General features: G+C 43.1%; 2 protein-coding genes across 2 annotated transcripts in view; one reads left to right on the forward strand and one right to left on the reverse strand.

The window, feature by feature from the left end:
* GDAP1L1 (ganglioside induced differentiation associated protein 1 like 1) overlaps positions 1–11,098 on the forward strand; it is a 45,468-nt gene extending 34,370 nt beyond the window's left edge. The window contains exons 5-6 of the mRNA XM_081917185.1: positions 1,962–2,076; positions 9,629–11,098. Of these exons, the coding sequence (XP_081773311.1) occupies positions 1,962–2,076; positions 9,629–9,972 (459 nt within the window). The 3' untranslated portion in view covers positions 9,973–11,098. The remainder of the gene's footprint in view (positions 1–1,961; positions 2,077–9,628) is intronic.
* A 5,543-nt stretch (positions 11,099–16,641) lies between these two features.
* Positions 16,642–23,811, reverse strand: FITM2 (fat storage inducing transmembrane protein 2). The gene is made up of 2 exons (XM_081917303.1): positions 23,528–23,811; positions 16,642–22,316 (listed from the first exon to the last, which is right to left on the reverse strand). Exons 1-2 carry the CDS (start codon positions 23,698–23,700, stop codon positions 21,701–21,703), a joined length of 789 nt encoding a protein of 262 aa, XP_081773429.1. The 5' UTR covers positions 23,701–23,811; the 3' UTR covers positions 16,642–21,700.
* Between the last annotated feature and the right edge of the window lie 3,097 nt (positions 23,812–26,908).

The following is a 26,908-nucleotide window of genomic DNA, read 5'->3' on the forward strand; positions in this document are numbered from 1 at the left end:
ACAGGATGCAACTAGAGCATCCCTGACAGGTGGTTGACCAGCTTTTGCTTAAATACTTCCAGTGAAGGAGAGCCCACCACCACCACCCAAGGCAGTTTGCTCCACTGTTGAACAGTTTTTACCATTAGGAAGTTTCTGTTAGAATTCCTGCTCCATGATTGCAGTCATGGGATTTTTGTCTATCACATGACGGTGTATGTTTTGACTCCGCAGAGTGGGAAGTGACGGAGACAGGATGTTTGTGTTACTGTGTTCCGTGAAGTGGGACTATTGTTCTTTGTTCTTTTTCTGTTTGCTGTCTGATGCTAGAGAGAGAGGGAGCCATGTTGCAGTGCCCCATGTGTGTTTATATGTAAATAAAGTAGATTAGCCAAAATGCTGAGTTGCTGAGGTCTGTTATGCAACTGCGCAAACTGTGCAGATCCCTAAGTGTGCCGATGTCTGTTGGCATCGGTCGCTGTGATGCTTCAGGCAGAAGAACATCTAAGGTTGGGCTAAAATCTGTTTCCCTGCAATTCCCACCCACTGGTTCTAGTTCTGCTTTCTGGAGCAGCAACAAACAAGTCTGCTCCATCTTTGGCAGCCCTTCAGAGATTTGAAGACAGCTCTCATGCCCTAATATTCTCTTTTCCAAGCTAAACACACCCAGCTCATACAACAATTCATCATAGGACTTCCATTTCCAGACCCCTCACCATCCCAGTTGTCTTCCTCTGGACATGCTCCAGCTTGCCAATATCCTCTTTAACATGTGGCGCCCATAACTGGGCCCAGTACTCTAGATAGCACTTGACCAGCACATAATAAAGTGGAGTTATTGCTTCTCATGACCTAGACACAATGCCTCTGTTAGCACAGTCCTGGCAGAGGTTGGAAGTTGCTTTTATGGAGACATCCCTGAATATTTGGCCTTCCGAGCACCTCTTCTCACAGCAGATTTGTCAGATGGTGGTGTGGTTGCTCGAGAGCAAACAGGCAAGACTCCGACCAGCCTTTTCCAGGCTTTATTCTTAGTGCAAAACTATTTACAGTGAAGAGCGTCCCAAGTTCATGTCTGGCTCAGTCGCTAGCAGAATCTGGGAGTGGGCGGTCCTTGTACCTCCCCCAGCATGACAGTCACTTGACCCCCAACCTTCTCCTCCCCTCCCTGCGCCGAAACCTACTGCTCAGAGTGGGTGCTGGCAAAGGGGTACTTCCCTCCTCTCCGGCTTGCTCAGGGTCGGAGTTGAGGCTCTCCCTAGCATCTCCTGGTCCCACCACCTCCTCTCCACTGGAGGTGGGGCTTCCCTCCTCAGCAGAGGAGGAACTGCTTTGCAGGACTTTCAGAGGTTCCCTATAACAAAACTGCCCTTCCACCTCTCGCCTCTGAGCTGATGGCAGTTCCCTGACAAGATTGATCAAAACAATGATGAGGCTTTTCAAAGTCATTTGTTTGTGTGGAGAAGAAGAAACGGAGGAAGTTTGGGAAAAGTTTAAGGATTATTTGAAAAAGCATTATAAGTTGTATGAATGTTAAAAAATGCTCCTTTTTAGGAAATTACAGCTTCAGCATCGGAAAATTTTTTTGAATTAGAAAATAAGGTATAACAAGACAGAAGTGGTGTAATGAAATAATTTTATTGTGTTGAAACTAAAAATTAATGGATTTGGAATGAAATGTATGGAGACTAGATATCATGATAAAATGGAAGATATATTATTATGTTTAAAATAAGTTAACAAATTGCTGAGGTTTTGAATTCACAGAGAATGCAGTGTTCGGAAGATGGGGGGAGTCCACTAGATCTATGGAAATATGTATCTGGAAGTTGGATTTTGCATACTATAAACTTAATAAAAAATTATATTAAAAAAAAAAAAAACAAAGTCATTTGTTTGTAAAATATCCACTACGTTGAAATTGTGTGGAAGCACATTCTTCTTGTTCAATTTTGATGTAAATATTTACTGTTTATATCTAGGCCAAGATCCTGGAACATGACAATGTGAACTACTTGAAGAAAATCCTGGGTGATCTGGGAATGGTGCTAGATCAGATTGAAGCTGAGCTGGAGAAAAGAAAAATTGAATACCAAGGTAGGCATCATTGCTGTTGGAGACATTATTTTCTAAGTCTGCTGTGAGAGACTGTTGGAGAGCAAACCTTATGTGGCAGGTAAAGCTAGAGCAGATTTTGTTAGATGAGATATAATCCATTATCAGAAGGATGTTATATTTTGCTGTCAACTATTAATGATTATTAGTAGCAGTAGTATCATTTATCTGCTGTGATGTTATCGTCACTAAGGCTTGGCAAGTCCAGCTGGCCATAGCAGACGACTGGACGAAGCGACTCGCGGAACAAAGAAACAGAAAGTTCAGTGGCTGCATCTAAAGAAAGACTGAAGGTAGTGGCTGGGAACCTCAGACCCTGGGGCTAAATGCCACACTTGGAGTTCTCCAGGCTGCACCCTCTCTCCCCAGGTCATTCACTCACCACCTTGCTTTGTGTCCTCCTTTAGTACTTTTGCCTGGTTGGAAAATATAATTGAGCCATGGCTTTTGGTTGCCTGGATGGAGGTGTGTGTGTGGTGCACTGTGAATGCACTTTATTACGGTCACAGACCAGGATTAAAAAAGCATATAGATAAAATAGCAGTTAGGATTTTTTTGACCGCTAATTGTTAGGGCAAATGAGGACAAGGAAAACAGGCATAAAAGATCCGAATAAAATACAAGATTAAACACAGATAATGGATGGATAAAAAACTAATAATTAAAACAGATAAGAGCTAAAAACCAACAAAGACACTGTGAGAGCATAAGATCATGGATTCCCCCACTGGTGAGCCTCACCGACCTCCCGCAAAAGCAAAAATTTGACCTTTTGCTTTTGGGCAAAGATCAGAAGATGACCTGGATGGTCGCCAGATTCTGTGTACAGATCTGTAGGCGCAGATCATCGCCCAACTCAAAATAGTCCGGCATGAAAAGCCCCAAACACGGTTCCATGGGAGATTCTGAATCAACTCCCTGGGACAGTTTATTGTTGTACATTGTTTCTAAATTTAGTGTTGTACATTGTTTTAATTGTCTGGTGCCCTGTGTGAGGCCAAAATTCGGCTCCCCCCGCCCCACCTCTCACCTTCCATTCGGTTCAATTCAATTCACTACATCGTAGTTCAACACCTTGCAACGCCCTCTAGACTCAGCACCTGATATGGGGGAACCAGTCATGTTGCCCTAAATCCCCCTCTGACGTAGACATCTCAAGGACAATATAGTTGCATTAAGCTAGCGCTGCTTCCCTCCACCCCATCAAAACCATTTGAAGCCTCTTCCTCAGTTCAGGTCCACATTTCCTTCGATCAAGACCAGCAGGCATTTGTTTTGATTGCGTCCAGCTGTGAGTCAGGTTTGACTGTGTATTCTTGCCAAGAGAAATACATTAGGAACAAGAGCGAGTGTGTGTGTGAGAGAGAGCAATGAGTATGCTTTGAAAATCTCCTGTTGAGAATAGCTCAGAAGGGTTCCATGTTCTGTCAAAGGTCCTGCTACTTTCCCCAGATGAACTTTGACTGTTGCACTGACTGCAGCAACTCTTTAACACATTGTCGTATCATACTTCATAGAGGGCACCTATAATACTTAGTTAGGGCTGCCAGACATCCGGATTTTCCCGGACATTACTGGGATTTGAAAGGCGGAATTGATGTCTGGGGGGGGGGATTTCCAAAGAGCAGCGCTTTTGGGGTCTCCTGGTTTTTACTTTTTGAAATATGGCAACCCTAACATAGTGAACCAGCTAAAGGCTCAAGCCCAGGGATGGAAGGAACACTGTGAGAGTTTCCTGTACAAATGTACACTTCTGTTAATGTGCTAAGTAAGTACAGGGATAAGTTTGATTCAATTCACATTTAAAGGCAAAACTACCTTATTTGCACTTTACAAAAGGAAATATGAAGTGAAACACAACCGCCCTTCAGAATTTTCGCAGTTCACCAAATATTGCAGTGTAGTTCCCCACCCATGTAACGTGTACAAAAATGCATATACTAGGGTAAAAGGTGCGTAAAAATGCCTATGTTGGTGAAAACTACAAAAATGCATCATATTGTTTTTATTCATTTTATTTCATAAAATTCATACACTGTTTGATTGTAAAAAACAAACAAACAAACTTAAAGTTATTTGGCAAAATCGCTTTGCAAAAAAAGTGCATGTTTTCCAAAATGTATTTGCAAAAATTGTATATTAGAATAAATTTGCTGAAGAATTTTCATGAAGCCTTAAGAAAAATACTTTGCAAACTGATATGGAAATATGGAGATCTGTACTTAACACTGGAAAAAATGAGATGCCAGAATTGACAGTGCTAAAAAACTAATAAAATTATATATATATATATATGAATGTAAAAGTATGTTTAATTACTGTTGAAAATAATATGTTAAAAAACTAATAAAAAATTATATATATATATAAAAGAGAAGCCAGAATTGACAGATCTACCCATCCCAAGTGCTAAGTTAATGCCAGCTGTGCCTGCCATACTGCTGAATCCACACCCAGCTGGTCACACTTTAGTTGCAACAAAATCAGTTTGAAATGCTAGTTGTGACTAACTTGTTCTGTTGATTTCAGTGGGACCTAAGTGTGACTACGGGACGCGGGTGGCGCTGTGGGTTAAACCACAGAGCCTAGGGCTTGCCGATCAGAAGGTTGGCGGTTCGAATCCCCGCAATGGGGTGAGCTCCCATTACTCTGTCCCTGCTCCTGCCAACCTAGCAGTTTGAAAGCATGTATTTTTCACCCTATAGGACGCACTTTTCCCCCTCCAAAAATGAAGGAGAAATGTGTGTGCGTCCTATGGGGCAAATGCAGGCTTCAGGAAGCTATCTGCAAGCCTTGGGAGCCCGGCGGGAGTTCCCGCCGGGCTCTCAAGGCTTGTGGACAGCAGCCTGCAGCCCAAAGCCTGGGGAGCACAGTGGAGTGCACCCAGGGCTTCGGGCAGCTCTCCGTAAGCTTGAGGAGCCCAGCGGGAGTTCCCACCAGGCTCTGCAGGCTTGCGCACAGTTGCCTGCAGCCTGAAGCCCGGGGAAAGTGGCGCTGTGCACCCCAGGCTTCGGTCAGCTGTGCGCAAGCTTGTGGAGCCCAGCGGGAGTTCCCGCCAAGCTCCGCAGGCTTGCGCACAGCTGCCTGCAGCCCGAAGCCTGGGGAGCTCCAAGGCTTGTGGATAGCAGCCTGTTCTGGGGGCCTCGTGCCTGGGGGGGGAAAGAATTTTTTTCCCTTTATTTCCCCCCCCCAACTAGGTGCGCCCTATGGGCTGGTGCGCCGTATAGGGCAAAAAATATGGTAGGTACTGCTCCAACGGGAAGGTAAACGCAGTTTCCGTGTGCTGCTCTGGTTTGCCAGAAGCGGCTTAGTCATGCTGGCCACGTGACCTGGAAGCTGTACGCCGGCTCCCTCGGCCAATAAAACGAGATGAGCGCCGCAACCCCCGGAGTCGTCCACGACTGGACCTAATGGTCAGGGGTCCCTTTACGTTTACCTTTAAGTGTGACTACCTTGATCTGGATTTAAAAAAACAGTGATATATACTCAGGCAGGAGTTTATACTGTGTTTTGCAACATGAACGTTCTATGGGTGCAGTTACAGATAGGTAGCCGTGTTGGTTTTTGTTCTTTAGTTTTGTTCTATGGGTGGTTATTTACTTAGTGGTTCTTCTAATTTAATCATAATGTTAGGGAGCCTGCACGCATCCTTTCCAAAATTCATAGTACTAGAGGGACAGGAAGAACCTCATGAAACAGTTACTTCTTGTTGAAGGGTTTTGTTTTTTTAAATCAATCAATCTAAGTTTCTGCTTTCTGCCCACTGCCTCTATTCACTTCAGGTCCAAAGCTTGCAGGGTTCCATATGACATCAAAGCACTGGTGGCTGTGATGTTACAGTATGTCATGTCACCTGAGCCAATTGAAGCCAAAGATGTGCTGACACCCTAGAGCAGCATTGATTAAGGTTTCCATATTCTGCGGATCAAAACCCAAACACCCCACCCCGCCATCGGGGCACTCCCCTCACCATCCTGCATCTCCATCGCTCGCCCTCTCCCTGTTTCTAACCCCTTCCTCATCCGCCTGTTCCCCCCTTCTTCCCTCCCCTCTTACCTTTGCTGTCTTCAGCCCCCTGCTCACGATGGGAAGCTGAGTGGCACCAGGAAGGTCATGCAAGGCCAGGCGACCGCCAGGAACAACACCAGGCCTAGCACGACCCCCAGCAAGCCGCTCCAGGCCACCCAATGTCTGCTTCCTGTTCTGGGGCACAGCACCTTCTGAGCATGCAGGTGCCCCCCCCCAAAAAAAAACAGAAACAGAAAAAAACCCAAACCTGGACATATAATCCAAAATGAAAAAATCCGCCCAGATGATGGTGCTGGCCCCAAAAAACTGGATATGTCTGGGAAATCCCAGACATATGACAACCCTGGCGTTGATTCTCTGATGCCATAGACAGCTGTGTAAATTTAGGGCCTGACAACTGACTCACTTGCAATAAGAAACAGAGGCATATTTGGAGAATCAAAGGCATCAAAAGAGGCAGAACAAACAGAAAAGAGGAAAGAAGAGGTAGAACAAAGCACTTGGTTCAAGAGGACTATTGGGGCAGGGATTCATATGAATACGGCAAGTGACTTCAGATCGAGAAAAAACACCACCCAAATCCAAGTGGAAACAGAAGTTCTGAAATAAAAATTATCTCTGCCAGCTCCCTTCACACTCCTAGAATCTTACAGTTTATGGTGTGTTTGTTTTTTCCTAACACAATGTACCCACTGAGCTTACAGTCTGAGGTTGAAGATCAGCACAATTTTTCTGTTGAAAACCCCACCCACCCACTGCTGCTTTTGCTCCCGCTGGGGAAAGGATGTGGGTAGTTTTGACCTGAAGAGAGTTTGTGAATACATATCTGCCCAATAAATAGCAGCAGGGAACTTTTCACACAGGAGAGACATTTTTACCAGCCTTTCCGGTAGAGAGAATGGCTATTAAAAACAAGTCCTTCTCTACAGAAGACTGACATTTCTAATAACTGCACCTGCCAATGTATCCCAGGGCTGGCCTGCAGAGGGGTTTTCTCTTTGGCTTTGAAAGTCAGCCAGGTTCTAATCTCTCAAGCCGCTTCTTATTCTCTCAGAGGCTATGCTTGGAAAGGAAAAATATATCCTAGCAGGCTTGGTCGAGCCACATGCAAAAGTGCCAAGGTGACAGACATCACAGTGCGAGGCACCCAGAAATTATGAGTGCAATATGCTGCAAAGTACGAGGCAGAGAAAGAGCTATTTTTGGGTACCACATTTTATGCATAAAAATGTGCCATTGTTATAATAGCGAGAGCTGCTCATGTTTTCATTCTTCAGTGTCCAGCTTCTTCCTTATTGTCTCTAGAAGTTAAATTCCGGAGTGGGCAGTGGATAAATGTTGCGTCCAGTGGGCATCCATGTTAATGCATGGACTTTACAGAAGAAGCAGTGAGACGTGCAGGCAGGAGTAAACTGGGAAAGAAGGTGCAGCTATTTCAATTACCTGCATATGCATTGCGTTAATGTGGGGCATTAGATCTAGAGGGTTGCTTGAAAGGTTCCTTAGAAAAAGGTGATAGAGAGCTAGGGATGCCACCTGTGCCACCTGGCTGTTTATCATTGTTGTGGCTTGCCACCCAATCTCCAAGTGATGCGAGATTCCAGGGATTCCAGACAAATGAGGCACAGCAGAGACTGTGGTGGCTTTATGATATATGGTTTATTTACACATATATACAACCTGAGCCCATGATGGAGGGGTTCACAGCATAATCACCCAAAGAGGGCCTTGCTTCCCCCATAGCTTGCAACCTTGGATTCAATAAGAAATCAAGCATCACTCTGTCTCTCTGGCCTACTTCCTTGCTTCTAGCTCACATCACTCCACTCTCAACTCTGGCCTTTGTCTTTCTAGATACCAGTCAGTTGAGGAAGGGGGCTCCATCCATTTTTCTCCTGGCACTGAGCCACTCCCTTTGTTTCCTTAATGGCCCAATACGCAAACTACCACCTCCACTAGGAAGCTAGTCCGGCTATTCCAGGAATTTGAATCTTTGCTTAAATTTTCACAGCTGCTGGATCCAGGAATTAGAAGGGTCTAGGCATACAGCTTTTCCCCCACACCAAACTCATAACATTATCAGCATCATCATCACCATCATCATCAAGTATTTATATCGCCTTTCTAGAGACATTGATGTAAATTGCAAAATATTAATAAATTGAAACAGAAGGAAAGTGCAGCTTGTTAAGGATTCTAAGGTTTATTTGGAGAAACCAACTTGCTTTAAAGTACAGTACGGAGACACCCTTAATTTCAGGAAGTGGGGTGTCTGTGTATCACATGGCAAATTTTCTCCCTTTGGGAATGAAACCTGACAACAAGGCTTCACTGTGCAGGCAGTAGGCTAGTATTCACTTTTGCAGGGGGTGGGGAGCTAATTGACAACCGATAGAGAGCTTGGATTCCCGCTGCCAAGGTTGGGCTGGGAGAAAAGAGCCCAACAAATTCGCCAGCACAGTGGGGTTAATTGCTCCGTTCCAAAGAGAGGAAACGTTATTGAGTCCTCATATGACTCACCCTGAAGGCTCCCCTCTCCACTGCCTCACTGCAGGTTTTTCTTTGGGCTGAAGATTAGCTTGGAGAACCAAAACAAACAAGCAAGGTGTTGCAATTGTTTGAAATTACATCCCACCTTTTTGGGGGATTAGGAAGGCCCATAACCTTCAGAGTTGCCATTGGACGCCACCAAGATTTTGATGATGGATGACTTCACAGTTTCAAAGTCTGCTGCAAATGCTGTTGCTATAGGTTTTTCATTCACGGTAGATTCATCAAATTCTGCTAAGATCAGCAGGGGAAGAGGCAACACAGCAGGAAAGGGAAGCCTTGCCCTGCCTATCTTCTTGTTCTAGTACCGGTTAAAGGAGTTTTCACACCAGACAAATGACCTCTGATTCAATTTAAATTTTAATTGCAAATTAAAATGCCTCTCTCTCTGCCCCTGCATTTTTCAACTGGCCCCAAACTGAAGAGCTGCCCACCATGTAGGCTGCAAGGAATGGCTGGTTTCCTCTTTCTCGGTACCAAATTTAGTGAAAATCTAGAGTGGCCAGTTAAGCTTCGCCGAAAAGAAGACAAAAGTGGGTGCCAATTTACATAAAATCTCTGTGTTAATTGATATGCATATATGCAAATTTAGTAATTCAGATAGCAATCAAGTACATCTAACCATAACTGGGTGCCCTATGTGCCTGCTCAGTTGATTTGGCCGCTGCTCTGCCTCCTTTATAGCAGATGGACCTTGCAATGGAGAACTGCCCTTTGGCACCCTTACAGAGGACTGTCCTCTGTAAAGTAGGACACAAGGCTATCCAGTGGAAAACAAGTGTAGAGTTGACAAAATGCATAAAACTAAACAACAACAAAAATGGAGGGTATGCATTACATCAGCCAAAAATGGAAGTCAATAAGCTCCAAGATTGGACTTTGTCTCCATTCCTAAGTGTTTAGGTGTGACGAAACTTTTCTAATATATTGCTTCTGTGTTGTCTTTGCTCTCCAGGGCAGAAGTGTGAACTCTGGCTTTGTGGGTGTGTCTTCACCTTGGCTGACATCTTGTTGGGAGCCACACTGCATCGCCTCAAGTTTCTAGGACTCTCTAAGAAATACTGGGAAGATGGCAGTAGACCCAACCTACAGAACTTCTTTGAAAGGATACAAAAACGCTTTGCCTTCAGAAAAGTTTTGGGAGACATACACACCACCCTCCTCTCGGCAGTGGTACCCAATGCCTTTAGGCTGGTCAAGCGGAAACCACCATCCTTTTTCGGAGCCTCCTTCCTCATGGGATCTCTAGGGGGGATGGGGTATTTTGCGTATTGGTATCTAAAGAAAAAATACATCTAATGCTGGCTGTTCTGGTGTTTAGTTTGGTGTCTCTGTGCTGTGTGAAACCATGATGAATCTTCAGTAACTGTAATGAAATTTGAAACCAATATGAATAACTATACTGTTAATGTAACATTCCATAGTCTAGAAGTAGAAAAACCTATACTGCAAGGAAAGCGAATCAACGACGACAACAAAAATTCAACTTGTACAATGCCTTTTTTTTAGGTTTAAGTATTATACAACTGTAAACAGTGGTTGTGTTAATGCTTACACAACCGCTGTGGAGCAAAACTGCCCTCTAGCACAGGAAAGCGCCATTAGAAGAGAAGCAACAACACCCCCAACAACACAAAATGGAAAGACGGGGTTATCTTCTGCACCTTTACATTTTTTCCAATGTTTGTTGGCCACATAGCACATTTTTTCCCACAGGTGCGAATTGCGGGGACTCTTCTCTCCTAAGAGCTGTTGTGGTGTTGTGATGATGACATAGGCTTATTTTTTAACAAAACACAGACACACACACAACAGAAATAGAATGAACACAGTCAGACCACAGTAGTTTGTGAAGTTCTAGCTTAAGGTGGAAATGAATTATTTGTGTCTCTTTCTCTCTTTGTATACCATCATTTCCATTCAATCAAGCATTTTTAATCGACTTGCGCTTAGAATGTATCCACTTTCTACTTCTATATTTTTTTAATTTGCTTTTTTAATTGTTGACAGCCAGTGGGTTTCTTCTGATTGTATCCTTGATTTCACAGATGAATTTCTGTCTTACTGAGGTGTTTGCCTCGAGTTCCTTTCATGAATTTGCCAAGCATCGTTCACCAAAGGAGCCTTGCCGGACTCTAACAACAGGACTGTTTTCATAAGTTTCAAGCCATTTCCAAAGGATGTGTTTTCGTTTCTTTCTTCCTTCCCCCCACCATTCCTTCCTTGAGGAGCATTTTTTTTTAGTCACTTTTTTGCTGTGTATTTTCTTAGAAACACTTTGCACAGAAAATCACCTTTCTCACTTTCTTGTGCCTTTTGCATGTTGGAAAGACTAATGAGCATCACTGCTACTCATGCTTAAAAACCCTCTGAGAACCTAAATAAACCATATGGGAGGAGTAATGGCTTTACATTTCTAAATGTGTTTAGCATCAGTTGACTCATTTCCCAGAGTAAATGTGTCTGCACACACTGTGCCTTTTTCTACTTTAATGTAGTCAGGGGTTGGCTTAGCCTCAGAATTTGCCATGCTTTACTCCATGAATAGGAAGTAGAGTCGTATCTTGGTTTTCGAACAGCTTAGTTCTCAAACGTTTTGGCTCCCAAAAGCCGCAAACCCAGAAGTGACTGTTCCAGCTTGCAAACTATTTTTGGAAGTCGAATATCTGACGGGGATTCCATGGCTTCCGATTGGCTGCAGGAGCTGCCTACAGCCAATCAGAAGCCACACTTTGGTTTCTGAAAGTTTTGGAATTCGAACGGACTTCCAGAATGGTTTCTGTTCGACTTCCAAGGTACAACTGTATTAACAAAGAGATGAATGTTTTTTCCTCGACTTCAGTGCTCTTCCAGGCAATTATTAAGCATTCTTGTTGGTTTGCTTGCAGAAACCTTACACAGGGGTTAGATTGCATGGGGAATGCTCTCTACTGAGCATTCATTCTGATCTGTTTGCAGAGCAGTTATATGACCATAAGCATTCACCCTGCATTCATCCCTAGTTGCTTGCAGAGTGCTTATACATGTTACCCTTAATCATTCGTCCTTCCCCACTTTTCCATGCATATCCATGGGTTATGAACGTGCCATACACTGAAAGCACATTTATATCAATTTAACAGCCATGGCTTCCCCCCACCCCTGCCCAAATCCTGGGAACCGTGGTTTTCCCTTCACAGGGCGACAATTCCCAGTACTCATAACAAACTACAGTGGTAGCTCGGGTTACATACGCTTCAGGTTACATACGCTTCAGGTTACAGACTCCACTAACCCAGAAATAGTGCTTCAGGTAGTAGCAGGAGGCCCCATTAGCTAAAGTGGTGCTTCATGTTAAGAACAGTTTCAGGTTAAGTACGGACCTCTGGAACGAATTAAGTACTTAACCTGAGGTACCACTGTATGGTTTCTGAGATTCTTTGATGGAAGCTAAGGGCTTTTAACATATAGTGTGGATGTGACCTTGTCAGCTCCCTCACTGCGAAAAGTCAGTTGCTGTTGATTTGTCGTGCCTTTGAGAACAGATGAACCACCAACCAGGGGCGTAGGATAGGGGGGTGGGGTGGAGCGCCCCGGGTGCCCTCTCTGAGGGGGGTGACATTTGGTGCGACGCACGCCTGCGACTCCCAAGCCTACCCCGAGCCGTCAGGCATATGCTCCACCGCTGCCACCAACAGGGACCCCTCTGCCAATCTTAGCATCTGAGAGGGTTTGTAGGGAAGGAAGTTGTCTTTCCCCCCAGCTGGTGCCTCCCACCATTCCTCTACATCCAGCCGATCCATAGCAGCACAACAAGCTAGTTGACAAGCCAGCTATTGCATTGTTCCTCATCTCGCTAAAGATCTCTAGTCTTATATTTCACACCTGCTGTTTCCCTCCAGGATATATTTACGAGAACATGTTGACACAGGCCTGAAAGGCAGATTTTCCAGAGTCATTTTGAACGCATTGTGAATTGTGAAGAAAAAAACGTAGGCCATTTTTTGCTAACGGTTTGTGTGGGTTGTCTCTCTCTCCTCCCACCAGCGATTGATAAGAGACATTAACTGCATTTAAAACTTGTAAACCCTCCTACTGCTCTCCCCACAACCCCACTCCCCCAAATACAAACCTTTGCAAAATTTATTGAAGTTTTTTTAATTAGCTGGGAGACGAACGGTTGCTCAACAGGTACTCAGCCAGATGGTCTGACTCAGCTTTGTATAAATTATAGGTGCTTTCTCCATTGCAACCTCCCCACCCACCCATATTTGGTATAGTTTTCTGTTCTTCACTCCAGGAATCAGGCAAACTGCTGCAGCAGATCCCCGAATCATCCTTAGCCCCATCTGAACTTGTGCTCCTCCCCGCTTTGCCTTCCAGCTTCAGTGCAGCTTCCATTTGCAATGGTATTGCCATCTTCTGACCCTCGCAGACAACTTCTCTTCTGGGAGCAGGGGCTTAATTTGATCTTCTTTGCACTTCCTGCCCCATCTGGAGGGTTGCCCAATTGAGGCCAGGGCTCTGAATACCAATTAGCTCCTGGTTTTCCTTTGGCCCTCCTGAATGCTAGGTCAGCTTCAACCTGCCTTTGTTCTTCAGTCAGCTGCAGTTGCTGGAGCCCTTGTGGGATTGGTGGGATGTGCAAGAAAGCTACTTAAGGCAACGGTCTTCATCTCAGATTAGCAGCACGGCCACCTGAATGCCCACTGTCATGGCATTTCTGGCATATATACTGCAACACACATTTTTTTAAGCAGTGAAACCCTAAGAGAATTTTTGATTTTCCCTCTCCCAGGCTCCCAAGCCCAAGCAAGACCACTTGCCCTCCCCTAACCATTATGCCATGCAAGATATGGCCCCATGGCCACCTTAATTGGGACTAGGGGTTAACATGACATTCTTGCTAAGAATAGCACTCTTTTAAAATATGATCTTGGTGGCCATTAACAGTGGGATCTGATACATGCACGTTCAGACATTAATCCCACTGAGTTCAAATGAGCTAACATTATGGCTATATGTACAGCCAACGACTGATTTACACGCGTTCAGTATGCGCACCATTGCACATGATGACCTGGAACGCAACAACCTGCACAAATCGGGGGTTACCTGTACAGTACTCTTGTTTAGGAGTTAAATCCTATTAAATTGAGTGGGATTGAGTAAACATGCATAGACTCCAACTATTACTCCTACTACTTTTAATGGATAAAGAATTTATAAAAACTTGTTTAACTGGTTTGTTCATCTAACTGTGAAGAGCTCTTAAGTACCATACCCAAAGGCACATGCTATCAAAAGGCTCTGCTAGGAATAACAGCCAAATCTCTCATAATACACTTACACACACACACTTCAAGAATCTGTCCCTAAACTGTCCTCTTCTACATTTCAAACTGTCTAAGAGTTCACTCAAAACTGATGGAGCTGTGCATGCAAATCTATTACATTATTGTCCCACACTGATATTTCTTTATTTAAAATAATGGGCACGCTAAAACCACAGTAATGCACTGGAACAGTGGTTAAAATGGAGGAGACTTAACAGAGCTCCTAGAACTACAAATAACCTGTAAACCAATTCTGAGCAGCAAGAAACAACAGGTGTTTCTTTTGGGTAATCCAGAAATAGAAAACAGCTCCCCATCCCTAGATTAGCAAGCATCACATATAATTTAACCATTGTTACAGAGAACTAAAGTTAGATTGGGAAGGGCAAACAGCTTACTAAGCTGAAGGCTGAATGCACACCATATATTTAAATTACACAACCACTCTTGAATCCTGGGAACTCTATTTTAAGGGTGCTGGAATTATAGCTTTGAGGGGGAAACTATACTTCCCCCTGTATTCAGGGTAGAGGGCTGTAAATATATGGTGTGTATACGCAGCCTCAGTTTAAAACAGATCTCCTCAACCTCGGCCCTCCAGATGTTTTGGGACTACAACTCCCATAATCCCTAGCTAGCAGGACCAGTGGTCAGGGATGATGGGAATCTGGAGGGCCGAGTTTCAGGAAGCCTGGTTTAAGAGATCTAGAACTACTGTTTGTGGCAAGGTTTGAGAAATGGGAAAAAAAGTTTCATAGCTTTAGATGTGCAGAACCAAGCTTTTTTTATCTATACAGTGTGGAGCACCATGCAGACTGGATCCCATGCTGATACCTTGAGATGAAGTACCAAGACCAGAGGCATTTATTCGCCTCTTCAAGATATAAGACACCATGTGAACAGAAATAAATACATTTTTTGTGTCCATGCTAATCCACCACCAGCTGCATCTCTATTTTTAGGGTGGCTGGAACTAAGCAGATGTGTTTGTATACACACATGTCCATGTGTGATGACAGTTTTCTACATCATAGTCTATTAACCAATGATGTTTAGATCAAGTATTTAGCTGTTTCAGCCACACTGCAACAACCCCGTACCATAAATATAACTTTGCAAGTCTGTAGATGGCTGAGAAACATGCTTCCTGCAAGCAAATGCTGATCCAGTCAAAGATATCTTAAAATCCATCTTAGTTACTCCTTTGCATTTTTGGTTACATCTTATTAGCTGACCATAGGTTATCCGAACCTAGGGGAACTTGCTCGCTGCCACTCTAAAACATTATAGAAATGTAGAGTTGGAAGGAAACCCGAGGGTCATCTAATCCAAACCCCTACAATGCAGGAATCTCCAAGCCAATGTGAACTTAAGGAAGTTCATGGAAGAAAGGTTTCTTCCACCCATTCCCCCAGCAGTCAGTCATTTTGAGCCTCACACCCCACCCACATTGTTCAGAAAGGGCCGCCACCTTCCAGAGAGAGACTTTTCAGGGGCCTGATTTATTAACAAATCTTCCATTAAATCACCATTCTAATCATCTTAACATTTTAGGTATTTTCCGCCCCTCAAGCCTTTATGTGGAATTCAGTTGAACTGCATTCTGGTTATCCAAGATTCTCATCCATTTTAGCAACCAGAGAATCTGTAGAGTCATGCAATACCCCCTCCTGACTCCCTTAACAGCACACTACATTCCAGGAAGGACAAAAACTGTGTGTTTGCTTAAGCATCTTCTGTTTAGAAAGCCGCTCCAACCACCATACATTCCGGACGTGCCCTGTTCTAGTTTTCTGGCAGCCTCCTGATTTTCTAGGGAACAATTCAATGTTCTACTGCCAGCTTGAGCGATGTTAAGCTTTCATTCCTGCAGGATGCAATACAAAGGCAGATAATACGCAATCCAAAAAGTCCAGGCCACCAATCAGCACTCAATCAAGCAACATACCCCAAAGAGAAAAGAAGCAGATTTCTGTCCCTAGAAAATTTGGCTGTGCATCTAGGGACACCCATCTGCTTCGTATGACATTCATACATCCAATAAACTGGGACAAAAGGGAGTGAAATCAGTGACAATCCAAACAAGATTCAACTGCCTACTCAATGACTAGAAGGATATTTTGTCTATCAACCTTACCTACCGAATTAACTAAAGCCAATCAAAATATGCAACCTGCTAAACATGTGCATATAAGACTAATTCAACAGGGTTTCCTTAATTACTTTTGGGCTTCCAGGCATTGAAATGTTACTGTGTTACACCTTTAATATAATCTATAGTGTCATGTTTACAAAATAAACTGCATTTGAAGAAAAATAGTGGGACTTCCAACAAAATCTTGCTGTGTTCAGGTCCCAAACCCAGTCAGTCGAAATTCCATATCCATTCAACACGCTTAGTCCAGAGTTGGGTTTTTCTTGTGCGAGGGGCATCTTCCGCTTAGCGCCCCCCCCCCCGATGGTTTGCACTTCTACAAAACTTGTGGTTCCTTCAGTACTGTGAAACATGTCTCTTATAAGTGAATGTGCTATTTTGGCTGCATAAAGAGCAAGATCAAGAGAATGTGCTTGCTATTAGAATATGGGATATATTTTGCAATCTCAAAAAAAAAAATACATTTCATAATTTCTGCACAAATGAAAATGACAGGAGTTACAATGAACTAACTTTATTGAGACAAGACAATGTTGTTTTTGCCCAGTATTGTCACGATTACACTTGCTCTGTTTCCATCATTCCATTCAAAATACATCAGTTCTTTTAAAAGGGGAAAAAACCAGGTATCGGCAACAAGGTCTTTAACAAAAATCCATTTCAAATCCAGCCTTTTGCTTTGCCAAATATGTCAAATCCTTCCGATCCTGGGGTGAATTTATTTATACTTCAGTGGTTAGAATTATATTGTATTTAGTATCCCTCCTCCTACAAAGAAACAGACCATTGGGCAGAAGGTTCAGTGCCCTTGAATTGCAGAGATTGTTATTAGCATAATGCATAGTATAAGCCAGCTGGAATCTGACTCAAATGCAAGCAAAGAGAACAATCATCCAGCATTTCACCAGTCCACTGAATACTGTAGCTCCATATACCAAGACTAGGTGTGTTCACAAATCAGGCGGTTATCTGCAAACCAAGAAAAAAGTGCACACATCCTTCCTCATGCCAGGTCTTCTGCAATAATGTATAAATGGAACGACTTCTTCCTGAAGATTACCAGCTCCCCCCCCCTCAATTTATATTATATAGAGCTGCCTGTCATGCTGTCCTATTGTTTTGAGATAGGAAACTGAAGACTACTTCCAGTATAATGGTTACAATGCATGGATGGCTCTGGAAGCAACTCCCAGCCTCACATACAAATGAAGATGTTTTGTTCATCTTAACTATCCAGGCAGAGTTATCTGCAGAGGGTACAACAATCGTTACAATTCACAGGAGTGTTTTTTGGGATGCTGCATTTTGTCCAAATGAGCAATTTTCACATGAATGCACCCAGATGAATCAGCATCATGCGGCTGTTCAAATGTTCACTAAAACTAGACCAAAGCTGGGCACTCCCCAAAAAATGCCTGGATAATTTGAATCCATACATTTTGCTCAAAGACCAGTTAATCTCAACCTAATTCATTCTAACTTCCCCATAGCTTTTTATTTTTAAAAACTATTTTAACCCCAGTGCTCCTCTCCAAAAACTAACCACGTGACCTGCCTACCTCATGGCATGGCTCTTTTAATGAAGCAATCTTGAATGTGTACATTTGCAAGTAAATCCCAGTTACATCACTGGGGCCTAGTCCCAAATTGTGGTTAGAATCAGAAATAATTACTACTCATGACTACATACAAGCAACCCTTTTTTTTTTCTTTTAAAGGTTTGCAATAGGCACTTACTTAATACACTGTCAATACGGTATCTATATATTATATATAGTGTTCTTTTTTAAGTACCATTTTTTATTTAGAATATTTTGTGTATGTTGTTAAAAGCTAAAAAAGCAATATGATCTACATCAGGCATAAGGAACTGGTGACCTCCAGATGTGGCTGGACTACAACTCCCATCATCCCTGACCATCGGCCATGCTAGCTGAGGCTGACAGAACTGGTAGTCCAGCATGTGGAAGGTCCCAAGTTCCCCACCCCTTACTTACATTTTAGGCATACAATGGCTGCAATTGGCCAATCGTTATTTTGGCTTAATACTCTGACATGTGAATGGGGATTGTAAATGTGTGCATAGCCCCTTTGTTCTTCCTTTCAGGGGAGGAAACAAGCCACAAAATCTTCAGTTAACAATAAATTTCTTATGTAATTCTAACAGTGAAACGATGGTTAACCACTTTGGAACAAACCAGGATATGATGCCATGGTTTGAAGGCTGGTTCATATTTCAGCTGATTAAACCAGGTAAGATTCCCATACCAGCAAATATTTGTCAATGTGAGCCATGCAAAATTAGGATGCACCCCACTCCTGAGGAATTCAATGGAAAAACCTCTAAATGGTTTTCATAGTTCAGAACTATATAAGAGCAGTTGTCAATAGGCTTTAAAAGCCAAACAAGCTGCATGCAGTCTCAACTCATGTCATATTCAGAAAAGGCAGCTTAAAGGTGCTTTGGCACAACAACTCAGAATGCAAGTACCGTATGTTTGTTTACTTCCAAGTCATGAATCTGCACCAAAGAACCTAAATTGTGAGATACCCAGAGCTTTATAGAGAGTCAATGTCAACAGGACCACAAACCTGCTCTCTACTGAAGACAGTAAAAAGACAAGCAGCAGCTGTTTGTGGCACAAGCTGCTGGTTGAAATGCAGCAAAATATTTAGTTCCAGTGCTTCTGATCCTTTACATGGAATGAAATCCTCCTAAATAAACATTTTTTAATGTATGATGAAGACGCTGCTTTAATGAAGAGGTGGCTAACCTGTAGCCCTTCACTGTTGGACTCCAACTTCCATCAGCCTCAGCCAGCAAGGCCAATTATCAGAGATGATGGGAGTTGGAGTCCAACTCATCTCAGGGGCCATAGGTTTGTCACTTCTACTTAATGCTAGTGGAGATAGCAGTTTATTAAAGATAATGGTAAATAATGAAGGCTGCTAGATAGTTCTGCTCATTGTCAATAGCTATTGAAGCAGGTCTTCATGTCTGAGTAGACAAGAAGAAAATATGATATGAAGTGAATGTGAATTCCAAATAATTACTCCATGGAAGACAAAAGAGAACATAAACCACAGGAGGGTTTTTGCTGACTACCAACATTGATGCTGTGTGTAATGAAACTCAGCCATGCAACCGACAATGTTTAGCACATACAGTCAGCAGAAAGTATGCACACAAATAAAATGCATGCAGATAAATAATAGCAATGAAATATATCAGTGCATGCTGTCTTTTTAAAAAAATAATACAAATGCAAAACATTAAAACATTAATATTACATAAAAAATAAATGTACCGAATCTTACAGCTTATAGAACTTTTACAAGATGCCAACAAAAGAAACAAATAATACTTGGGATCTGTTCTCACTTAGCACTTTTCTACCACCCGCAAGCTGCCTTGAAGCATCCTCAAGAGACAATTTCCTTGAGTGGAAAGTCAGCATGAACTTGGCTGCTAAACTGGTTACAGCAATAATGGTTGCCATGATTACACTGGCAGGGAAAAAGGGCTCCCACAGGCATGGAAATTGCCCTTCATGTGTGCGTAAAGTCACATTTATTAATATCTGAATTATACTCCAGAAGGATCCACAGGACAACTTAAAAATACAATCAAGTGAGGCTGCTTCCATGTCCTCTAAATGACACATGCCATCAGATACCCATCTCCCAATTCTCTTTTGGGGAATTGTAGTCATTTTATCTTAGTTCAGTCCAACTGCTGACTGTTAATTGTTTGCTACAGTTATTCATTAAAGTTATTCTTGACGGATATTCAAACAGCTGAGGAAGGCACCAAACTGTTTTTATACGTGAGAATACTGTGGTATGTATCAACCCCAATCTGCCATTTGGAAGTCATTTAAATTTGACATATTTGCAAAAGTCATCTCAACCCCACAGAAGTCAATGAGATGAACATTTGCATTCTACATGTTCTTTCATGCAAGACATGTTTTAACTTGGGAAGATTTTTTTTAAAGCATCCTGGAGTTTCATACACAGAAATTGCTAAAGGGATTTTGGATCTAAAAATTCAAATAAGCACCACTGGATTATTTCTGGAGTAACTTCCATCTAATTATTCTTGCGGGTACTGTGAAAAAAGAAGGTACTTACAAAGTAAGTCAATTTGTTTAGGATTGAGCTGTTAGTGTTAAGTATTCCACCTTAAGTAGCTTAAACATCATATACTTAATATGAAGATTCATTGAAAATTCCATTGCAGGACTGCAGACTTTGGTCCAGAAGGATAGTAGACCCCTGGGTATTAATGTACAAAGCAGTACCATTTGCTAAGATGCAAGTTTGTTTGTTTGTTTGTTTAAAAACAGAATTAAAAATAATTGCATTTCTTCTTCAAAGCAGACAGCCAAGTCACAGAGCTGAAGCAAGCAATGTAGTAAAACTATGTAAAAGTAGATTGTGTTTTAAAGTTAGTGTCATTGATAAAGCATCTACAAAATTTCATTTGAAACAAGATAATTTATAAATTTTCCCCATGCCAAGAAACAGCTGATGGAATCAATATAAAAAGAACATTAGTCCCCATAAAAGAACAAACTGCCTTTCTGCTGCAGACTGTGGACATCTTACAGCATCAAACAGATTAAGGCAAGAGGGAAGAATGTGAGTGCAGCTATCTTGCAGCCAACACCCTGCTTTACTAATATAAAGTGTGTTGCAATAATCAAGGATATTACATTGCTACTGTAGTAAATGTCAAGATACTCAAAGGCTTTTAATCACATGGAAAAAATAAATACCAACACAAAGGTTGGATTATGCAAGCTGTTTTGTCTAAAGAAAATGATCTGGAAATGCATTTTGTGGTAGTCTGAAAGGATGCTTCGGCAGAACTGGAGACTAAAAGCATCTAACAGCTGGAACAGATGCTTATTCACAGAATTAAGAGTTGTTTTATAGCCGCATTTCTGTATTGTTAATCCACAAGTGGCTCAAACTATCACTGACTCAGCAGAGAGCCCTCCCTTACCCTAACATATTGGTTCAGGGAGCTACTAACAGAAAGCTTTGTCTGCATCAAGCTATCCTTGACTTAGGGGCATAACAGCAATGATAAAAAATAAAATTGTGGTGTACCAGGACAGGTCCAGGGAGCTCCATTAGCCAGTAATCTGCCCAAACCAACAATGGTTTCTCCCTTGCTGTTTGTTAATATTTTTCTAACAAGTTCTATTTTTTGTGTAGTGTAAGATGTTAGCTTCTTCCATAGCCAACAAACCAACCTTGAGAATGCATTCCCCTGCCCCACCAGTTAAAGGAATTTAGACTTCATTGCCAACACAATCACTAATGCTGTTATTGAATTAGTGAAAAAGGTTAACTGTCATATGATTAGTAGGACTCCAACAGCAGCTTCTTTTATGAGGAAATAAATCCAAACCTCTACACAGAATCAAAAAATATTTTGTCTTCAACTCCTCCCTTTAAATATACTGAAAATAATTATTTTAAAAATTAGTTATCCAGCAAAGAATTTTCTTTAAAACAAAACCTGACTCATAGGCACTCTTTTTTTTTATAGGCTACGATTGGACTTTCGGGAACTCCAACTAGTTCTTTCCGGAGGAAGTCCAGGAGACAAAGGAGTTAGGTACCAGTACCTGTATGTTCCATACCAAGCCAAGAGACCCGCCAACGTGCCAAATAACTTTTGGGAGAAGTCATGGAAATACACAGCCGTGGTAAAAAACATCCACAACCAAATCATGGTCAAGAAACTCAGGGCCAGGAAAAAGCCATTTACCACAGTGTGCATTCTGGAGTTCTGGGAGATGTTCACAATGTGCAACACGGCCAACTCCTCTATAGTAATCAGGGCACAGTATGAGAGAAGGAAGGAGTGTCCCGAGATGTCAAAGCCATTCCAGAAGCCACCAGCTTTTAGGCACTGTAGTTTGTTGGGATGTTCCTTCAGTGGTACATCAAGGGCCACAGATTTGTAGCAGCTGCCTGTCAGGTCCTCAATGTACAGGAACACCCCGGTGCATGAATACCAAATGGCAGTGCCAACCAGCAAAGCACTGAGACGTCGAACCACCACCGCAACGCTCCGGGTGACGTGGTAGGTAGTGATGCCGATAAACGGCAGCAGCAGACAAAGGGTCCAGGCCCAGGCAACTTTAACAAAATACCTGCCAGGGAGAAATTGAAAAGAAATATTCTAAGCTCCAGGGAGGTAAGAGAGATGTGCTCAGAGAAGTTACAAAATTATACCATCTGCATATTGCCAAATCCATCCTAGTTAATTCTCATAATCTTTTGGACAAGGCTTGTACCAAACACTTATGGATCCTCCCAAACAAGAGGCACTAAAGTAGTGTCCAGGATCTGGTACAAGCCTTAAAAAACTCTTGAGTGGCCACAAAACTATCATATTTGATATAGGTGCAAGTTGTAAACAGCCTCGAAAATCAAAGTGCCCTGTTTAATTTGAAAACTGGCCATAGCTTTACTGCATATGTAGCGAATGTTGGGTTGTTGTTTTCCTTTCCTTTCTTTGGATGCTGCCATGGCCTTTGGCTACCACAATAAAACCCAATAAAATTTATTTATTTAAATCTGAAAATTCAAAATGAACTATTTCTCAGAAATTAAATTAGTTCAAAGGAAGCTAAAGATATCTAGGAGGAGCAAGCTGGGAAACAGATCAAGAATGACCTGCAGCAAGAGGGACATATGCAAGAGCATCCCAGCTAATGCTTCTAAATTTGGGCTGGAGTTTAGTGGCAGAGCACATGCATGCAGAAGTTCCTAAATTCAATCTGCACCATCTACAGGTGGGGCTGGAAAAGACCCTTGTCCGAAACCTGGAAAGCTACTGAAAAGGAAACCCCTGGGCCCTCCAGATGTTGTTGGGCTACAACATCTGGAGGGCCAAAGTCCCCCCAGCCATGGATGAACTAGATGGACTCAGCTTCCTAAATGCACGTGGCCAGGAGAGAATCCACTACCATCACGAAAATTACTGCCACACCTAGAAAGATAATCCGTTTAATCAAGACAGCTCGCTTTCTCCACATCTGGGATTAGGCAAGCGGTTACTGCATTTATTGGTTTTTGCTTCACTGCTGGCTACATTGCTACTCGCCCTAGTAAAATCAAACCCCAGTAAACAAAAGCCGCTTTTTCTGATAGGGTCTCACCCTTATTTGCAGAAGGGCAACAACCTCCTCATGCAACAGCTCCTGGTAAGATACGCCCCTTGCCCTGCCCTCCCTTCAGATTCGCCCCCCCCCCCCAGGTTAAAGTGCGCCCCCATGTCAAACTGCCCCATCCTCTCAGCCCCCTCCCCGCCCTGTCAATCAACGCCAGGCCCCTCCTCCTTCTCCTCACATCCCCTCACATGTTAAGCAGGTTGCGCTTGTTGCTCATGTAGGTCTCCGGCAGCGGCGCCCACTCCTTGATGACGCAGCCGCCCAGCATGAGGCCCAACAGCCCCAAAGGCATCGTCCTCCGCGCCGCGTCGCGCACCAGGTAAGGGCGCAAGAAGCGCGCCGAGCGGTCCATGTACTCCATCGCCAAGGCTCCGAGGAGGACTCGACGCCGCTGCAGAGGGCGGCCAGCCGGTGACCGCCGGCCAAGAGGACGCCCGGCCGACGTGCTGCGTCACAGCTTCGCGTCGCTCGGGCCCCGCCCCGCCGCAAGTCGGCCTGTCCTTTCCCCTCCCAACTGCGCAGGCGCCTTCTCGGGTTGCGCGTGCAGCTGCCTCCCGCGCGCGGCGAAGTCTTCCTAACCGTCACCTTAGGCGCCTCCTGTCTGCGCCTGCGCAGGGCGTTGAATACCCCTGGCCTGTTTTCGTCACGCTGAGGCGTTCACTGATGTTAAGATTTAGGTGGAGGTTATTGTTGAGTAAGCATGTATAGGAGGAGCAGGCTTCTCTAATAAATAAATGAATTTTTAAAAGGAAGAGTAGGAGAGGTTGCACTCTTAACATGCACAATTGCCTGTGTGCAGAAAGGGTTCGCTTTGTGCAGTTACCTCACCCCAGTTGCCCACATGCTTAATGTTAGGGCCGGCCCTGAGTGAGCGAAATCATGTGTCAAAATGATTGGCGGCAATCATTGTGTAGAAGAAGGGGCTTTTGTTAGGTGCAGGTTTATTCTGCCTGGCCCCAGATGCTGTTAGCCAAGTTGCAAAATCCCAAAAACTTCACTTTCTGAAATCCCCCTTTCCACACTACTCTTGACAGCTGTTCTCCTTTGCATCAACCTAATCTCCACACTGATTGAGATGTTCAATGCGCAATTAATTGTGTGACAAGCTACACCTCTTGAATTTTCCTCTTCCCGTCTTTGGCGTCTGGCCTCTCAACTGGACATTAACCACAGAGCATGAAGTCCTCATGGACTGCTTTCTCAAAATGTTTGTTCAATGCGCTATGGCTATGCAGAAGCAGATGCAACGTGAGGAAAATGTATTAGGAGTAAGATAGGTATGTCCCTGCCAATATCAGTGGTGCATCCACACTTCAATGCATTTCACAAAATTATATATACAGTGGTACCTTGGGTTACAGATGCTTCAGGTTACAGACTCCACTAACCCAGAAATAGTACCTCGGGTTAAGTACTTTGCTTCAACATGAGAACAGAAATCGTGCGGTGGCGGCAGCGGGAAGCCGCATTAGCTAAAGTGGTACCTCAGGTTAAGAACAGTTTCAGGTTAAGAACGGACCTCCAGAATGAATTAAGTTCTTAATCCGAGGTACAGTATCACTGTACCAAGCTAGAAAGAGCACAGAGAAGAAAGTACACAGAATAATGTATGCATGCACACCAATTTTCCACAGAGGGGCAGCACATGATTGGGAGAAAAATCAGACCTTTTCTGTATAAAATGAAACAGCGTGTACTGCAGGCACAAGTGTAATAGTAATTATTCTTATTACAGGTGCAGCTTAGGGGAATGATATTTTAAATCAATAATAACAAACTATTCTTTTTGTAAACTGCTTTTTACAATCAAGTGGTATATATATTAGTGTGTGGACAAGTATGTGGTAGCTTCCTTTGTATTCTCCTGAAAAGTAATTAATAGATGGAGGGGGTCTTAAAAAGGTCATAGAGACAAAGACGAATGATATACACCTTGGTGAGGCTCCGTAGTCATCATAACCCTACTTTCCTGGGAGTAAGCCCCACTGAATTCAATGGTACTTACTTCTGACTAGATGTGGGTAAGATTGCAATGTAATTGTCATTTTTCTCCCCATGGAGATGTAGGGAAGAATAATCTGCCCAATAACTCTCAGTTTACACAGCAGGTGGTCTGTCCACAGCTGCACAATGCTATTATATGCAGCATTGCATCAAGTTGAGTTCAGTTTGAGGAACTCAGGCAATGTTTATTCAGCTGCAACAACTGATTTATTTAGCAAAACAGGTTCCGCCTTAGAATTTCTAGTAGAAAGACAAATCTTTGCAGGGGGTCTGTCATTCAGTGCTATTAACAATGGGAACAGAGTCTCTCCAACCTGGTGGTAAATTATACATTTCACACTGAGATGTGACAACTGAGGCTGTGTACACACTAACCCATTTGTAGCACAAAAATGTAGTTTTTCATCAGTCCAGATCATTCATGTTCGTCCTCTAGATTGATTCTAGATCCTGTTGTCCACAAAGGTTGGTGGGGTTGCTTGATACCCATTTGAAAACACTCCCGTTAGTTAGCTTTTCCACAACTTTTCCATCCTACATATGCCCCAGGTGAATGAAGAAGGAAGTGGTGATTGTGGTCTTCATATATGCCCATCCACAATGTCATTGGACAGGTGTGGACACCCCTCTGATGGCTGGAACTGCCTTCATCTGTTTTCAAATGGACACACTGCAGAGTAATGCAGAATCAATTTACAGTGAAGTACAATTTGTATGCAGCCATATCTCAAAGGAACAGTTATATGCAAGGCTTTTTTTCTGGGGGGATGCAGGGGTATGCATACCCCTAAACATTTTGTGAATCTAAGTTTGGCATCATTGAGGGGCAGTATTTCAACATGAGTAGGAAAATGAGAGTACCCCTAAACTTTTTTTTTTTAAAGCACTGGTTATATGCAAGGCTTTACTAATGTTAACAACAGCCTGAAATTGGGGTTTGGGCAGTATATCTTTTTCCTTCCACAACACATAATCAGTCCGACTGCATGCATGTTTATGCATAAGTATATCCCACTAAGTCCCATGTGACTGCACAGGATTGCAGCCTTGGGCACCATGGAAGCTGTTGCTGTGTTCTCTATGGAATGAGAAAGACAAAGAAGCTGTCACCCTGTCCCTCTCCTCCTTCCATCAATCTGGGCAGCCCTCAGTTACCATACATACGTTTACAAAGGATCAGTTTGTCCCTTGCTTCAGCATCCGTCTTCTAGAGAGAAGCTACTGCCAGAGGAAATGACAAATATATTCTTCACAAAAGTAACACCAACCTTGGCGGACTCAACTGATTGATTGTGGCAGCAACAACTTCATTTTCTTTTCCTTCCTGCGAGAGTACAAGGGGAGAGTGTCATAATCCTGTGCACAGCTATGTGGGTGTAATCCCCACTCAACTCAATGGTACTTTTGTTTGCATCTGTAGAGACAATGACTGCTAAACCATAAAGTCTGGGTTCTGTAATCCAGACTGGGCAGAAGCTGTGTGTGTGCGGAGCTAATTGTTGCCACTTCACTTCTCCCATTGCAAACCTAGACAGGCAAAGCTCAGTTCCTAGAGTCATGGTTGT

This window comes from Podarcis melisellensis (assembly GCF_964234715.1).
Source record: "Podarcis melisellensis genome assembly, chromosome: 6".
Taxonomy (NCBI): Eukaryota; Metazoa; Chordata; class Lepidosauria; order Squamata; family Lacertidae; genus Podarcis; species Podarcis melisellensis.

What these genes read in the sequence shown, in the direction of transcription:
- FITM2 (XM_081917303.1), bottom strand. Translation starts at nt 23,700, where the DNA reads ATGGAGTACATGGACCGCTCGGCGCGCTTCTTGCGCCCTTACCTGGTG. An exon ending in AAGCGCAACCTGCTTAACAT is followed by an intron (nt 22,317 to 23,527) that starts GTGAGGGGATGT and finishes TCTCCCTGGCAG; the next exon opens with GTATTTTGTTAAAGTTGCCT.